Source organism: Papio anubis, chromosome 3 (assembly GCF_008728515.1).
Source record: "Papio anubis isolate 15944 chromosome 3, Panubis1.0, whole genome shotgun sequence".
Classification (NCBI taxonomy): Eukaryota; Metazoa; Chordata; class Mammalia; order Primates; family Cercopithecidae; genus Papio; species Papio anubis.
The window spans coordinates 5021319-5038578 of record NC_044978.1 but is presented as its reverse complement, the minus strand read 5'-3'; the positions used below and the strand labels follow the sequence as shown (position 1 = coordinate 5038578).

Below are 17260 nucleotides of genomic sequence, written 5' to 3'. Positions count from 1 at the left end.
TTATTATCTCCATGGTTGGTGATTCGTGGAAGTTCTGGGGAATCACGTGAACCTGCATATCTGTGACTCATGCATATTTTTTTCCTAATACAGGGTATCTGTTTTTTTGAGATAGGTTATTGTTCTGTCACCCAGGCTGGAGTGCAGTAGCAGATCATAGCTCACCATACCCTTGACCTGGGCTCAAGGAATCCACCCACCTCAGCCTCCCAAGTAGCTGGGACTACAGGTGAACGCCACCATGCCTGGCTAATTGTTTTATTTTCTGTAGAGACGAGGTCTCACTGCATTGCCCTGCCTGGTCTCAAATTCCTGAGTGCACGCAATCCTCCTGCCTCGGCCTTCCAAAGTGCTGCGATTACAGGCGTGTGCCGCCACACCTGGTGAGTGGTGTTTCTATCAAGCTTTTGTTCTTGATGGGTTTGGGGTTTCATTTCTGCCAAGTTATAAAACCAGAATAAAACTCTGGGAAGTGGCATTCGCCTCTACTGGGGCAAAGAAAAGCCATTAGATGGGAATCAAAACCATTTGTTCTGAAGCTTGGAGGCAGAACTGTTGGCACCAAGCAGTCCAGGTCTTCTCAGGAGGCTCAGTGCCAAAAACACACAAGAAGGAACAGCGATCCACGGCATGAGGTTTCGAGTTCAGTCTCTGGAAGCAGATGGCTAGCTCTAATTCTGTCTGGGGGCATGACACTGATGAAATTATTGGTGTGCTTCCATTTCGTCATCTGTAAACTGGAATAATGGCGGCATTTGGCTCAAAAGTTTGTAAGTATAAAATGGGTAATCTACGTAAAATGTTCCTGGCGTGCAGCAACACATTTTAATTATTACAATAATCTACAAATAGGGAGTGGGACAAAAATATTTAACGACCACACGCCAAATAGACTTAAAAATAGATTGCTTTCCGAGTTTAGATGTAAAATGAGGGTATGGCAGGGCTGGGGCCTGGGAGGGGTCCCTGGGGAGCTCTGAGGGCAGCAGGGTTGCTCTTGCCAGACCCTCCCTTCCCTACTTGGGCCTCCTGACTCAGGTCCTCCTGGAGACTTCAGCTCTCAGGGAAGTTGCAGAAAGAAGTATTAGCGTGCCAGGGGCCTGGATGGAAGAAAGGACTGCCGCACAGCCAGGCAAACAACTATCTTGGAATCAATCATATTTTTTCTTTTCTGTTCTGGCTGGAGAGAGACCACTGGGCTTTTGAGTTGAGGGAGAAGCACCGTCACATCGCTAGTGCTATGAAGGAGGCACTGAACCCTAGCAGGGCAGTGAAAATTAAGAATTAAAACCAGGTCTAGGGATCAATATCTAGAATATATAGAGAACTCAATAACATAAAAATCCCAAGCAACTCATTTTTTAAAAAGGGGTAGAGGATTTGAATAGACATTTCTCCAAAGAAGATATACCAATGGTAATCAAGCATGTGAAAAGATGCTCAACATGACTGATCATCAGGGAAAGGCAAATCAAAACCACCATGAAACAACACTTCACATTCATTAGGATGGCTACTACTGAAAACAACAGAAAACAAGTGTTCGTGAGGATGTGGAGAAATTGGAACCCTTGTGCGTTGCTGGTGGAAATGTAAAATGATATAGTTGATGTGGAAAACAATATGGCGTTTCCTCAAAAAAAAAATTAAACATAGAATTACCACATGATGCAGCAGTTCTACTTCAGGGCATATATACAAAAGAAGTGAAAGCAGGGACTCCACAGAATTGTACACTAGTGTTCACAGCAGCACAATTCACAATAGCCATAGGGTAAGAACAATTTGCGTGTCTATCGATGGATGAGTGGGTCAACAAAACGTGGCCTATACACACAATGGAACATTATTCAGCCTTGCAAAGGAAGGAAATTTCTGACACATGCTACAACATGGAGGAGCCTTGGGGACATTATGCTGAGTGAAATAAGCCAGTCACAAAAGGACAAACACTGTATGATTCCACTTATATGAGGTACCTAGTCAATTTAACAGAAACAGAAAAGAAGTGGTGGCTGCCAGGAGTTTAATGGGAGAGGAGAACGGGGAGCTGTCATTTAACGTGTACAGAGTTTGTCTGGCAAGATGAAGAGCTTCTGCAGCTGGATGGTAGCGATGAGAGCACAGCAGTATGAACGTCCTCAATGCCACGGAACTGTACACTGAAAAATGGTGACGATGCTAACTTTATGTGTATTTCACCATGATCTTAAAAGAGCCCAGTGTTTATTATCGACCTCATTGCAAGAGGAGCTTTGTTCAAAATTTCAGGTATTTGTTCAAAAGATTTATTTAATGAACATCTGTTAGTTTCTAAGCCCTACGTTTAGTGCTAAGGGAGAGAGGAGAAAGGAAAGGCCTTAAGAACCTCACACTTCATCAGGAGAGAAGGGGAGGAAGGTAAGCTGAGAAAAGACATGAGAAGGATCTGCATTAAAAAAATTCCTGCCAGGCACAGTGGCTCACGTCTGTAATCCCAGCACTTTGGGAGGCCAAGGCGGGCGGATCACCTGAGGCCAGGAGTTCGAGACCAGCCTAACCAGTATGATGAAACCCCGTCTCTACTAAATATACAAACATTAGCCGGGCATGGTAGCATGCGCCTGTAATCCCAGCTACTCGGGAGGCTGAGGCAGGAGAATAGCTTGAACCCAGGAGGCAGAAGTTGTGGTGAGCTGAGATCGTGCCATTGCGCTCCAGCCTGGGCAACAAGAGCACAACTCTGTCTCAAAAATAATTCTTTTAAGGGGCAGGCTGGACTCGAACTCCTGGGCTCAAGGGATCCTCCTGCCTCAGCCTCCCATGTAGCTGGGACTATAGGTGCATGCCACTGCCCCCCGCTAAGATAAGGATCTTAATAAATAAAAGTGGAAGATGGATGAGAGAACATCTGCACAGGGCTTGATGTGCACATCATCACACCAAACAGAATTTAAGAGAGGAAACTAGATTTAAACACAACAGGCTTGGAAGAAATTGGGGGGTTGATTCATTAATACCTGTGGAAAAGAAAATCTTTAAAATCGTAACAGAAGGAATAGGGTAGAGATAGAAGAAAAGAAACAAGAAAAAGTTGGCTGCTATAAAGAGACATCTAAAATAATTCTACAGTAAGAGAATACTAAATACTGCTAAAATACAATAGTGGAATTAAATTCACCACAGAATCACCAGTTACAGCCAGCATCACCTGAAATCCATTTTCCAGCAAGGAAGCTGCATTTTCAGGACCTTCTCTGTTATTCACACCATGACTTTCTTTTCCACAACCAGTTAGGACTTTTGCCACAGACAACCTGGTGGGAGGCTCGGGTCAGTGTCAGTGTTTGAGGCCAGCTGAGTTACAGGAGGGTGACTAAGAAGAAAAGGAGACAACTGCGAAGGATTCCAGGCCCAGGGCCATTCTTGCTCTCTGCTTGTGCACATTACAGGCTGTTCTGAATATTAAACGTGACATTAAAAAAGATGCCTCACTCCCTGAAATGCAGAAATATTTATTTTGGTTTCCTTCATTGTTTTTGGAAATTCTGTTTTGGTTTATAAAACATAGAAAGAGCCAACACTTAAAGCAAACATTCAAAACCCCAAGGTGACAAATTATTGACTTTTTGTGCAATTAAGAATACATATATGAAGTTAGGCTACCAAATAGTGTTATTACAATGACAATTCTTTAGTGCAAGCCCTGTTGTGCTTGTATATAATACATGTACTCGCACATACCCCAAAACAGCTGCTTTAAATGTACAAATGACAGCTCAATTCAGTCAAATGTGGCAAAGACTCACAATAAAGTGAACTGCTGTTAATTTCCCAAATTAACTTAAAAAAATCCCTGGAGAAGTTAATCCCAGGAAATGAACTTTCCAGATTTCTACATCCTAGAATTTTGGCTTCTCAAACACATTTCACAGAAATCAGGTAGCATTATAAGAACATTTACTTATTACTGTCCATTTCAATAAGTACCCAAGTATATTTACTCCCTTAATATCTTTAAAGAAATGCTTGCCTGAGAGTTTATTTTTTGGGGAAAAAGGCAAGTTAATCCCAACATGATCTTTTGATATGAAAAGCACATGAAAAATCTGTTGGCCAGTACACAGAGTGAGTGGTTCAGTGAAGGTAAAGCAGACAGTTATTCAGGCGTCACAGCTGAGCATGGCTGATCCAGGTAACTCTTTCTTGCAATGCTTGTCTTCACTAGAGAATCTAAGGCAGATTTTTAAATAACCCCTGAAAAAGGATGGAATGGGGGAATCAGGCCTGGAGAACAGAGTCCAAGAACATTCTGCCATGAATGAGAATCCATGCGTTCTGATGTGCACCCATTTGCCGGAGGCTCCTTATCTGCACGGTTCTGAGTTGGATCTGCCCTTCCGCTTACTGGAAACCTTATGCTCCAACAGAAACCACAGGGGACTGGAGAAGAACATGAGTTTCATAACCCTTATGAATCAGAAGGGTTCTGTGAATGCCTGTGAGAAGGGGCAGTAGCAGGGATTTTAAAAAATCTCTGGTCCGCTTGTGAGATTCTCCAGCCAGGACAGTTGTTCTTATTTTTAAAGGGAACGCTTCCCTCTAGTGCACTGTACTCTTTAGAGCAGCAGACGGCTGCAGAATTTGCAGCAAGTAGCAGACATCTCAGAGATAGCAAAGTCCTAACCCCTTGAATAGAAAAACAGGGAGACAGAAGATTTAAAACCCACCTTTTTAACTGAGGAAGTCTCAAATAACTTAGCACATTTATAGTTTCCCCTTTACAATTTTTAAGGCTCATTTGGGAAAGTGTGTATCACCATAAACATGGTCTGCAACATGAGGTGACTGTAAGGCAGTGTTCTGTTTCCTCTAACGTTCCTACGAGAAGAACCGCGAACGGACAAGCCAAACACGAACGCTTCCTTCCCTACACTTGCTGTATTCAAAATTACCAACATCAAGGCCATCAGCAGGAGAAGAGATTGTGGAACTGTGCCGTTTCCTCTGAGCTTTCTTCTTCACACTAAACCTTGATAGTGGAATAAAGTTCATCTATCTGCGACCTGAAATAGTTCCGCAGCTCTGGCCTTTTCGCCTTCATTGTTGGAGTCAGAAGGCCATTGTCGATAGAAAATAATTCAGGGTGCAGTGCAATGCCTTTGACCTGCCAATAAACAAGGCAGTTAAAAGAGGAAAGAGGACACAGGCCACCGGTCTAAAAAGCACGTAAGCCTTGGAGGGGATCAACATCCTCCCGCCATCCAATCTATCCTCTCATTTCAGCCAAGCTGCACTTTCTCCACAAAGAACAGGCATCCAACTCTTAGGAGAGGATTCAGGATCGATATTCTGATGTCCAGGAAAAAAGAATACATGCTCTTGATTTAAAAACCTTTCCCCTGTCTAACCGCTCCATTATTTATTCCTCATGCATGTCTTTAGGTCACCCCATATGTTTATCTTAATCTACCTGTAAAACATCTTCAAGTGGAAAATTTGTTTTACAGGAATTCATGCACTCAGATGCAGGTCATACCTGTTCAAATGGTTTTAGACCAGAATCCTTCCCAAGTCTCACCATGTCTTCAAGGATAGCTTTTTTGACATCCTAATTGGGTAAGAAAAATAAATTACTTCCTCTGTTGGAGGGCCCTGAATATCTACAGGTACATTTAATGCCAAGTTATGATGAGGACAGACTGGACGCTTCAGAACCTTACCTTATTTCTGCACAGTTCCTCAAAGGACCCATCAAATCCTCTCTTTTGGGCCCAGGGACGTAATGTCTCGACATCTGGTACCACAATTGCAATGAGAAATGCCTTTAACACAGACAAATGAGTCATTACATAGCTTGATCCAAATGCTCTAAAATAGGGGTTATTTTTCTGTCTTATGGCCCCCTGGGAGAATATGATCCAAGTTATGGTTCATCTCTTCAGAACATACTACCCCCCTCCCCCAGGAGTTCATTCAGCCCAGATTAAGAACTCCTGGCTCTAAAATGTGGATGGTATCAGGAATTCTGCAATTAGTGTTTTTAAAAAACCACTGGAAATAACAATCTAACAAACCTCTAATTTGTATTTACTTCTGTGTACTTATTTTTTAAAAGCAGGGTCAAATAAACAACCTGATGGATATCAGAGGAACATGATGGATATCATGAGACAGGAAAAAAAGGGAGCCTGTCTCATGCTTGTAATCTCAGCACTCTGGTAAGCTGAGGAGGATCACTTGAGGCCAGGAGTTCGAGACCAGCCTGGGCAACATAGTGAGACTCCACCTCTACCAAAAATTTAAAAATCAGCTGGGTGTGGTGACTTGCACCTGTAATCCCAGCTACTCAGGAGGCTGAGGTAGGAAGATCCCCTTGAACCCAGGAGTTTGAAGCTGTAGTGAGCTATGACTGCCACTGCACTCCAGCCTGGACAACAGAGTGAGCCTATCTTCAAGAAAATAAATAAATAAAATTTATATAGGTTCATTTTTAAGAAAAAATCTCTAATATCCCATTCTTTATAATCTAGTAACAATAAAATTAAATAAAAATCAAAGAATGAGGAGATTCTAGATCAAAGGAAAATAGCTGCAATCTCAAAGAAAAATAAGTGCATTCTCTTATAAGAAAATATACTTCTAAAATAATTTTAAAATCTTACAACTTTTCAAAAGGTTAACTTTCAGGAAACCAGAGTCTCTCTCTTCTTTGGCATCATCTGTCCAACATTTTGGCAAATATCATACATGTTTCACTGCAATACTGATTTTGATTTTCAATTTTGAGTATTCTTGGTTCACAACCACCATTTACTCAAAAATGATTAGGAAGCCTATCATCAATAGGCTGGGTTTAATATGTGTGAAAATTTTAAACTTTCTTATAACCCATGTCAATATTTTCTTTCATAATTGGAAACATGTATTACCCACGCCCCCCTCCCCCAGTATGTTTATCCAACCTCCCTTGGTACATCAGACCTCTCTCAGTAAAATAAAAACGTAGAAATTAAAGAGAACAAATTTTTCTGAGTAGGAAATGCCAAGCAGCAAAAATCAGTCAATGATGCTCTAGTATATTAGACATGAAAGCCGATTTATAGGCATCTCAAACTTCCAATCACATTTAAAGCCCCTGGAGTACCAGGCAATGGCAACGTCTATGCAGCAAAACTGATGACCCAGAAAGCACATACCTGCAAGCTTTCTCCGTGGACAAACACCTGAGCAATAGCCTCACTTCGTATGTAGATATTTTCAATCTTTTCAGGTGCTATGTATTCTCCTTGTGCCAGCTTAAATATGTGCTTTTTCCTGTCGATAATCTTCAAGGTGCCATTCTGTTGATCAGAAGGGAGGGGGTTATGAATGGGCTGATGGCTAGTTTCCAACCAGGATGGATCCCAATATAACAGTGAAAGGTATTTAATACACACTATTGATTCATTCTAATAACATCCCACAGAGGTCAGCTATGATCCCATTTTACAGAGAGGAAAACTAAGAATGAGCGAGACTGAGGAACTTGTCCAAGGCTATTCGGCCAAGTGCAGAGATGGAGAAGGGGTCCTAGAGCCCGTGCTCATTCAGCGTCACCACTTGGCACCACTGACTGGTCAACACTAGCAAGGCTGTGCTCGCTCACTATGCCCCCTGCCTGAATTAGGTGTGTAACACCTGGCTCACCAAGTGACTCAAGTTCCTTAACAGCAGGAGCACAACTTTTCCTTCCAAAGTGCTCTGCACAGAGTAAGAGTTCAAGAAATGTTTCCTACACAAAGGCCAAATTCCTGTTTTCTTCCTCAATGTCTGGAGGGGTGCTCTTGGCCCTCTGGGAAGAGTGAGTCAACTGTGGAAGTGCGCTAGCATCTCTGGACCAGACCAGTCACATCCCAGTAGTGCCGTAAGCAAAACACTAGTCTCACTTTCACCCCATCCCCACACCGGGGCCACTCTCACGCCTCCGAAATTGATCTGTAGAAAGTGTCTAGCATTCTTTTGTTCCACACCAGTTCTCCATTTTCAAAAGGAGCAAACCAAGGTCCAGAGAGACTATGGGATGTGTTTGTGAGTGCCACAGTAGAATTAGAACTGACATTTAATCTCTCTTGAACCGGAAGAGGGGGACTTAATTTATCTCTAAATAGTTTGGGTATTGCAAAATCTGAAGCCATTTTGGGAGGTATTTTTCTAATCAATACAAATTCGAGAGAAGTAAGCACCTAAAATCTACAAGAATCTGCCAATACACAATAATAAAAATTGTATTTGTAATTTTAGTGCTTGCAATCAGCATAGTAATAACTTTGAAACAATAGGTTACTGGTCAAACCAACAGGTGGGACAGGTCAGGCTTCTTGCACAAGCTTCTCACTCTTAAGATAGACTCTTCAGAATTTCTCCACAGTAAATGATTCTGAGACTAAATCCAACTAAATTCAAGGAGTTCGTCTAATCTGTAAAACACCTTATTTTTAATGAGATGACAAACCCAAGAAACACATTTATTCCCAAATTCTTGCCCATCCTACATTGCTGGAAGTCTACCACAAATTCCCCCATATCTTATTTAACTGAGCCTCAACATCACAGCTCAGTACGGACACTGTAAAAAGCCACTGTCTCTTTGTATTTCAGTTGAGAAGCAACAACCAGAATTGATGTTAAGCATCAAAACAGGCCGGGAGTGGTGGCTCCCGCCAATAATCTCAGCACTTTGGGAGGCCGAGGGGGGCGGATCACCTGAGGTCAGGAGTTCGAGACCAGCCTGGCCAACATGGTGAAACCTCGTCTCTACTAAAAATATAAAAATTAGCCGGGTGTGGTGGCGGGCACCTGTAATTGCAGCTACTCGGAGGCTGAGGCAGGAGAATCACTTGAACCCAGGAGGTGGAGGTTGCAGTGAGTCAAGATCGTGCCACTGCACTCCAGCGTGGGCGACAAGAACAAGACTGTCTCAAAAAAACAAAACAAAACAAAACAAAACAAAAAAAACAAAAAAAAACCACACACACACACACAACAAACAGACAAAAAAACCAACAAAACAAAACACATTTGCTAAAGTTAAAGTGAAAATCCAACCAAGGATGCTAAGTGTAAACCTGTCCCCTGCAGGAAATGGAACAGTCTACATCATACCACTCACCAAGGAGGAAGGGAAAGAGAAAATTCAGGGTGCCACTGCCACGTGGCAGCTGTACAGCAGACCAGATATTTTCTTCCCTACAGTGGAAGAGAACTGTTTGTGACCAGAGGAGGTGGCAACTTACTGGTAACCATTTTCCAATGTCCCCTGTGTGTAACCAGCCGTCTTTGTCCAAAGCTTCTGCTGTTTTCGCTGGGTCCTTCAGGTAGCCCTGAAATACATTTGGCCCCTTCACACACACCTAAAGAAAAGAAGATCATCAGTGAACAGCAGTTACTGGGGCTTCTCCAGAGAAAACTGGTGTGTGCATGTGTGTACGTGTGTGTCTGCCCCAACCTTCAGCTGGAAGCCCTAAACTCCAGGATACAGAGGCAGTTACCAGAGCCCCACTGGGATCTGCGAGGGATCTCCAGGGCCCTACTTCCCTTCCTGAATCACCTCAGCTCTGGTCAATTTGGAGGGTGAATGCTTGCCCTGGGTTCTGGCTCAAAGCTGTTGGAAAACCCTGCAGGGGATGAAATCCCTTTTAAGTAATTAGGCTTCCCATCCAGCAGCCAGCAGCTCACTAATAGGAACCCAGGGCAATCCACAGGCAGGAGCTTCGTCCCAGGAACTGAGGCCACCGCGCCTTTCTTTGCAGGCTCTGGAGCCCAAATCCCTATGAGGCCTGGCAGAGGAAGGCAGGCGTCTTGTCCCTCCCGCCGAGTCCCCAAGAGCTGAACATAAATGTACCCTCGGAAAGAAGCCTGGCAGACTCCAGGATCACCAATGAAGTCAAGCTCAATGGCTTTATTGAGCTGCTGGGAAATACCACTGCATTTGCAAAGGCCAGCGATCACAGGAAACGGCAGTGAGGGGAAATGACTGACAGTTTTCACTCACCTCGCCCTCGCCCTCAGCAGCCATGTAATTCATTTCTTCCACATCAACAAGTTTTATCAAATTGCACGGCATCGGGGCCCCAACATGGCCTGTATGTTAAGTAAGCAAAGGTCATTCCTAAGGGAACTAATTATAACCTCAGGTCACATTATTTTGATAGCAAACAGGATTCCACAAAAGAAAAACAGCTGGGATAAACTTCTGATTTCTGCAATTATAGCCATTCTCTTCCTAGTATAATTGAAGAGAATCTATTCTTAGAGTAGGGCAGAACACATTTAGTCTCTTCAGGACCTTTTCCAAGTGTGATGCTCTGTTATTTATGAGTAATTTGGCCTCTATGTGAAGGTTCCTACAAACACCTGGAAGCAGGCTCTCTCAAACCTTCACCCGGCTTCCACCCTCCAATCGCCCCCACCCATCGCTTGCACTCATCTTACACAGACTTTTTTTTTTTTGAGACGGAGTCTCGCTCTGTCGCCCAGGCTGGAGTGCAGTGGCGCGATCTCGGCTCACTGCAAGCTCCGCCTCCCGGGTTCCCGCCATTCTCCTGCCTCAGCCTCCCGAGTAGCTGGGATTACAGGCGCCCGCCACCACGCCCGGCTAATTTTTTGTATTTTTTAGTAGAGACGGGGTTTCACGGTGGTCTGGATCTCCTGACCTCGTGATCCGCCCGCCTTGGCCTCCCCTTACACAGACTTCTTAGCATCCCTGTTCTCTGTAAGAAGAGAGAACATATGCAGCTTTGGCAAACCTGACACACCACCTGGTTCTCATCAACATGGCCTTTATTTCCTTGCGTATGAAGAAGCATGTCTTACAGTTTTTACTAAGATGGGACAGTGCTTATTTCTACAGCTAACTTAACTCTCTTGCGAAAGGCTGTTCAGACTGGGTTGTCTTTTCCAAAAGCAGCAACATCAGACATTAGATATGTTAGATATTAGATATCACATTGGATATCACAAATAATTCTTCCTATGTTTTTATAATTTGAGCTTCTAGAGATCAGTATCCCAAATTCTCTGTTCAGGAAACTGAGGTTAAAAATTAAACAAATACCATAAAGAAGATTCACAGACTGTCTGTGTCAATTCCAGTAGAATTATGTTACTAGACAGTGCTAGGTTCTAGAATCTATGTTACTAAATGGTGCTAATACTTATAATACTCCAAATAAGCCGGGGAAGTTTATTTATCACAGTATAGAATTTACTACTCAGGTGACAAAGAGGAAGCACAGAAGTTCTGTAGTCAGGCCGGGGTTGAAATCCCGGCTCCAAAGCATAATGCTGTGTAAATTCTCAGATATTATTTATGTGTTACTTAAGCAACAATCTATCATTTCCTCTGAGAAGTACCAGAACTTATCACACAGGGACGCTGTTGGGGTTACACGGACATCAGGTGCATCCTAAGCACCCATCGTAGAGGCTCACCCATGACAGGTTCTCAGTGATTTTTGTTTGTCCTCCTCCTTTTTCCTTTTGAGAAAAGACTCTTTGAGAAAAATGACTTGTATTTATTCCTATTGGTAGTCCTAACACCTAGCACAGCACACAGTACAAATTTAATAACTATTTGTTGTTTAAAATGACCAAATAACGAGACCCTACTCAATTACTAGGAAGCTCTGTGGGGCCAGACATTCTCAATCTAGAACACAGGGCCCCCTCTCAGATGTCGCTAGTGGGGTCTAGGCAAGTCCCTGCTGCCACCAGCTTTACAGTCAGATCCCCAATGCCACCCCTCAGTTGCAGGAGGCGTTTTCCCCACAGTGCCCTGATTTACAAGCAAACAGCACTTTTGTTTAAGATGGTTAATGAACCAATCAGTGATTAACCCAGTTTCAGACATACCAATAACCCAGTATGAACAATACTCCAAAAAGAAGCCTCCCACAGTCATACCTGCGGTCCAGTCTCCAGGCATGCTCAGGCAGCACCCGGCAGTGCACTCGGTCTGTCCGTAGCCTTCATAAAACTGGGGCACCAAGAGACGGGACATTATTAAGGAGAGTACAATCACACCTTTGCTGGAAGTGCACAAGCAACGAAGTATCACTAACTCCCAAGTCATGGCTGACTAGTGAAATTTCGTTTCAAATGGTCTGTTCAGTAAATTCATTCAATGGTCCAGTGTGCTGTACGCCAACACCAGCCATCACCCAGGTGCACCCTCTACTTAACTTCCTGTTGCCAAGCAAGAGAGAACCCCTATGTGACTGGTCACCACCCAGCGGCAGTGAACTCCCTTGGCCAGTTCACAGGACGTGTACCCCACACATGTCCCGTCTGCCACCAAATCCTCCTTTCCCCCTTTACTACAGGTTGTCAGCATGGTGTGCGGGTAGGCTCATCACCTGTGACCCATTCCACACCCGCATGCTTGCTTCTAAAGGTTAGACAATCTGGTGCCTGATCCTGGAGAAAATTCAACAAATGGCAGACACACACGTTCCCCTGCCTAGGGTAAAAAATAGACATGTGGTTGCTTCTCCAAGCAACCTAGTAATAACATATCTTCCAAACAAAAGTAACACACACACACAAAGCAGGGGTGGGGAAGGACTGGGGTGATGTTGGTGAACGGACACAAAGTCTCCATCAGGAGGAGCGGGTTCAAGAGCTCCATAGCACCGCGAGGTGACTACAGCTAACAACAATGTATCATACCCTTGAAAACTGCCCAGAGAATAGATTCTAAGTGTTCTCACCATGGGGGGAGAAAAAAGCATGGGTGGTAAGACACGTGTTAATGAGCTTGATTTAGCCATTCCACAATGTTTACATACATCAAAACATCATGTGGTATGCCACAAATACAGATACGCTTGCCAATGAAAAAAGACAGACGCGCGCGCGCACACACACACACAGAGTACAGACGACTTTTGGCGCAGAAGAGGACTGGGCGTCCCAGTGTGGGAGAATCAGGCGCCCTGACATCCACCTCACCTGACAGCCCAGGGCTGCTCTGAGGAACGTCAGCACAGTGGCAGACACCGGTGCGGCTCCCGTCACCATCAGCCGGACTCTTCCGCCCAGGCTCGACTTTCAGGGAGGGAGAGTGGGAGAAGGCGAGGGTTACACACCTGCAAGTCGGCGGCCTCTCCGCCAAGGAGGCCCGCTTGAGACCCTGTTCCCTAACCCACAGCTGAAGGCCACATGGAGAACTCAGCGCGCACGATGGCAACACAGGGCTCCAGTTTGTTTCCACCCGCGACTGCCCTGTTCCCTCCCAAAGGGGACGGAAGTCAGCCCCACCTCTGCAGAAGCTATTTCAGGAAACTAGAACATGACTGGGGGGATCTGTGGCAACTACCACAACTCTGGCCTTCTGGGGGGCACAGTATTATTACACATTATCACTCATGCTTGAAAAATTACCTCAAGAGTGACATACTTGTTCTGGAAAAACGAAACAAAATGGAGAATGAGAACAAAGGCCACACTACCCTGAATCCTTTTCCCCCTAGATGGTTGCAATACTGTTTATCTTAGAAACTGAGGCCTCCTTAATGGCTCTGCCTTAGTTTTTAAATGTGTGCCAGAATTAAACAAAAACATGTCATTCTCTCCCTTACCTTCATCTCTCCCTCTCATAAAAAAAGCCCTCCCAGAACTCTGAAAACCGGAGCTGGTTTCCATGGGAGCAGCGGCTGTGAGTCACGTGTTACCTGCACTTTGTGGAAGATCAGCCGGTCCCACAGGCTGTTGTTTCTGATGATGCCGCTGCGAAGCTCTGCTTCTTTCCTCTTGGAGGCAAAGTCCAAGAGCCATCGCTTCAGTGTGGTGTTTGCTTGTCCGAAAATCTAATGAGGCAAGACATGAGAAGGTTTTCACGCCTACTAGAAAGGCCAGAGTCAAAAAGTGTGGAGAAATCGGAACCCTCATACACGGCTGGGGAACACAAAATGGCACAGCCGCTCTGATAGCCTGGCCAGTCCTCTAACAGTCCCGTGTGGTCAGCACAGGACCAGCAATTCCACACCTCGGTATACACCCAGGAGTAATGGACACATACATCCCCACATGCCCATCAAGCAGGAATGTGTAGGCCAGGTGCGGTGGCCTATGCTTGTATTCCCAGCACTTTGGGAGGCTGAGGTGGGTGGATCTCCTGAGCTCAGGAGTTTGAGTCCAATGTGGCCAACATGGTAAGACCCCATCTCTACAAAAAATACAAAAATTAGCCGGGCATGGTGGCATGTGCCTGTGGTCCCAGCTACTCGGGAGGCTAAGGTGGGAGGACTGCTTGAGCCCTGGAGGTGGAGGTTGCAGTGAGCCATGATACCACCACTGCACTCTAGCCTGGATGACAGAGAGAGATCCTGTCTCAAAAAAAAAAAAAAAGGAATGGATAAATAAAATGCGTTCTATCCATACAGTGGAATATTATTTGGCCATTAAAAGGAATGAAGCAAATATGTGCTACATGGATGCTCGTGAAAGAAGCCAGGAGCATATACAGCATGATTCCATCCATAGAAAAGTCCAGAATACAGAAATACACAGATTGAGAACACAGATGAGTGGATGCTTAAGGGTGGAGGGGGTCTGGGAGATGACAGCTAAAGAATAGGTAAGTGGTGATGATGAAGGTGGTGGTGAAAATGTTCTAAAATTGATTGTAGTGATGGCTGCAGAACTCCGTGAAAGTACTCAAAACCTTTGAATTATACACTTTAAATCAGCAAATTATACAGAGTATTATATGTTGATAAAGTTGTTCTTTTAAAAAGAACCATTAAAAACATAAGAAGGTTCTGAGACATGACAGAAGTCCTGCCTCTAAGTGAAAACTCATTCTGGAGACTGCCTGCTCGTGCCCCACATGTCTGACCCTGGCTGTGTGGTCCACGCGATGATACCCACCACAGAGGGGCTGGTGTTCTCTTGGGCTCTGCTGTGGCTTAGTCACTTCCTTCAGTGTGGCCAATTAAGTAATGTTTTACATGTCCATGCAAGGAGCTTTACAATGAAGAAAACCATTTCATAGTTACTATCCTCATGTGACCCCATTAGCAACTTTTGGAGACAAACAGTAGGAGAGAAGAGGTAACAGTCCATGTTATACACGAGGAAGCAGAGGCTCAAGTGTTTATTGTAAAAATAAAATAACCTCCCACCTTACACTTGTATTGTGACCACGGTTTACAAAGTGTGTTCAAGTGTTTTCTCTTATAATCCTTATCAACAACTCTGGGAGGTAAATGCATCCTAACTTTACAGATGAGTAAACTGAAGTTCTACAAGACTGAGAGGATTGTCCAGGGTCATGCACATGGCACATGGCACAGCCCAATTCAAACCCAAGCCCCTGCGTCCAAGTCAGTGCTCAGTTCTGGGACTTTGCTGCTTGGAACTTACGCGGTCAAACATTCGGTTCAGCAGTCTTGGAACCACAGGGAAGACAGTGGGTTGAAGCACCTTGAGGTCATCCATGAGAAGCCTGATATCTCCTTGGAAAAATCCGATTTTAGCTCCATGACACAGCATTACACACTACAGGGGCAATGGAAACAACAAACATTTTATCATCACAGCAGGGAGTACACAACATGGACAACACCCAACACTTCAGTTTTAGCAGTTCAGGCCAGTTTCCAGAAATCTTAAATTTCCTAAATATAGGTAACTTAAAAAAAATGTGCATTCACTAGTCATTGTACAACATGAAAATGTGGTATTTCTCTTGGTTATCCTGAAGATACAAGACTTAGTAAAAAACCAGGCTATGTTGTTTTTAGTGATGACCACAGAGATTCTACTCTTTTAGTGTGGTGGTAAGTGGTAGTCTGTTGAATGAATGACATGGTATTACATATTCTAAATATTTTTAGTGGCTGGGTGCGGTGGCTCACGCCTGTAATCCCAGCACTTTGGGAGGCCAAGGCGGGCGGATCACTTGAGTTTAGGAGTTCCAGATGAGTCTGGCCATGTTAGAGTGAAACCCCACGTCTACTAGAACAAAAATTAGCTGGGCGTGTGGCGGGTGCCTGTAGTCCCAGTCACTCGGGAGGCTGATGCTGGAGAATCACTTGAACCCAGGAGGCGGAGGTTGCAGTGGGCCAAGATCATGCCACTGCTCTCCAGCCTGGGCCACAGAGGGAGACTCTGTCTCAAATATATTTATATAGCTTTCCAGAAACTTTACGTTTAATTTATTCTCAGAATAAAAACTTAACTTCTTGCCTAGAGTTCGAGTTTGTGAAAGTCTCACTTTCTTTTGTTTGAATCTAACTAAAAGTTTCTGAAAGGCCACCAAGTATGATGAATTTGTGACACCAGGGTATCTAATACCAAAGTGGCTTGCGATTCAGCTAGAACACACTGCACAATCTTTCTCCTGTCTAGTACAAACCGTACTGGCAAGCCATATGGACTTGACAGTTTGCCTATTTTAAATTTTAAAAAGAAAAGACTCAAAAAATGACACAAGGGAAGTACAAACGTTCTCTGGTTTAAAAGCAGAAACCGCAAGAAAGGTACACCATGGTTCACTGTTTAACAATTACAGCTCAGAAAGCTTTTGTTCAGTGTGGCCTGCCTTCTAGGCACCCCTCTAAAACTCGTTGGGTACAGCAACTCATTTGAGATTGCTTTAAACCCAGAAGATCCTGAGGTGTGCAGGACGTAGAAAGAACAGATGGCAGATGGGATGTAATCGCCTTCGATCCTCTGGGGTGAGCAAATCCGACAGGGCAGCTGCCATCCAAAGCATTGGCTGTTAGTCACCTCTGTCTCCAACACAGCAGCGGGCACACAGCTAGAGCTCAGTAACTACTCACTAAATGAATGAATGGTGCTCATTGTTTTTTCCTACAGTATAAAATCCAAAATTGTCAAAGAAAGAAAAAAGGTGGTTCTTGGTCAGTTTTAAAATTAGTCACACAGTTGATTACAGGGAGCCTAAGCAAAGGTCAACTGGAGGATCATTCTCTTTTTCCAAGGGCACTTAGAATATTGCTGAAAAAATTAGTCTCAAGCCAACTTGCCCATTATGAACAAGCACAATCAAAACTAGAGACTTCTTACAGAACAGAAGCCTCACCGGGCTCTGTAGAACTAAATTAATAATGACTTTTCTTTTACAGTTGATCTTTCTGGACTGATGTCCATATTAGTATCCTTCAAAAGTCTGAGCTCCTAATTTTAAAATGAGTGATTAAATTCAAGTATCTTGTTCATACTCAGAAAAAGAATTTATATTCTTTCAAATATTCTGTACCATTTCTAAAACGGG

General features: G+C 44.0%; 1 protein-coding gene across 18 annotated transcripts in view; it reads right to left on the bottom strand.

Annotated features, from left to right (window-relative positions):
• Positions 1-3474: 3474 nt before the first annotated feature.
• Positions 3475-17260, bottom strand: part of ACSL1 (acyl-CoA synthetase long chain family member 1) — a 71843-nt gene continuing 58057 nt past the window's right edge. For all 18 annotated transcript variants that reach the window (XM_031664138.1, XM_031664126.1, XM_003899409.3 and 15 more), the window contains 10 exons: positions 15385-15519; positions 13692-13826; positions 12970-13065; positions 11923-11995; positions 10013-10101; positions 9255-9371; positions 7179-7322; positions 5703-5804; positions 5519-5590; positions 3475-5146 (listed from right to left, as the gene is read on the bottom strand). In XM_031664138.1, coding sequence (XP_031519998.1) covers positions 5006-5146; positions 5519-5590; positions 5703-5804; positions 7179-7322; positions 9255-9371; positions 10013-10101; positions 11923-11995; positions 12970-13065; positions 13692-13826; positions 15385-15519 — 1104 coding nt within the window. In that variant the 3' untranslated portion in view covers positions 3475-5005. The remainder of the gene's footprint in view (positions 5147-5518; positions 5591-5702; positions 5805-7178; positions 7323-9254; positions 9372-10012; positions 10102-11922; positions 11996-12969; positions 13066-13691; positions 13827-15384; positions 15520-17260) is intronic.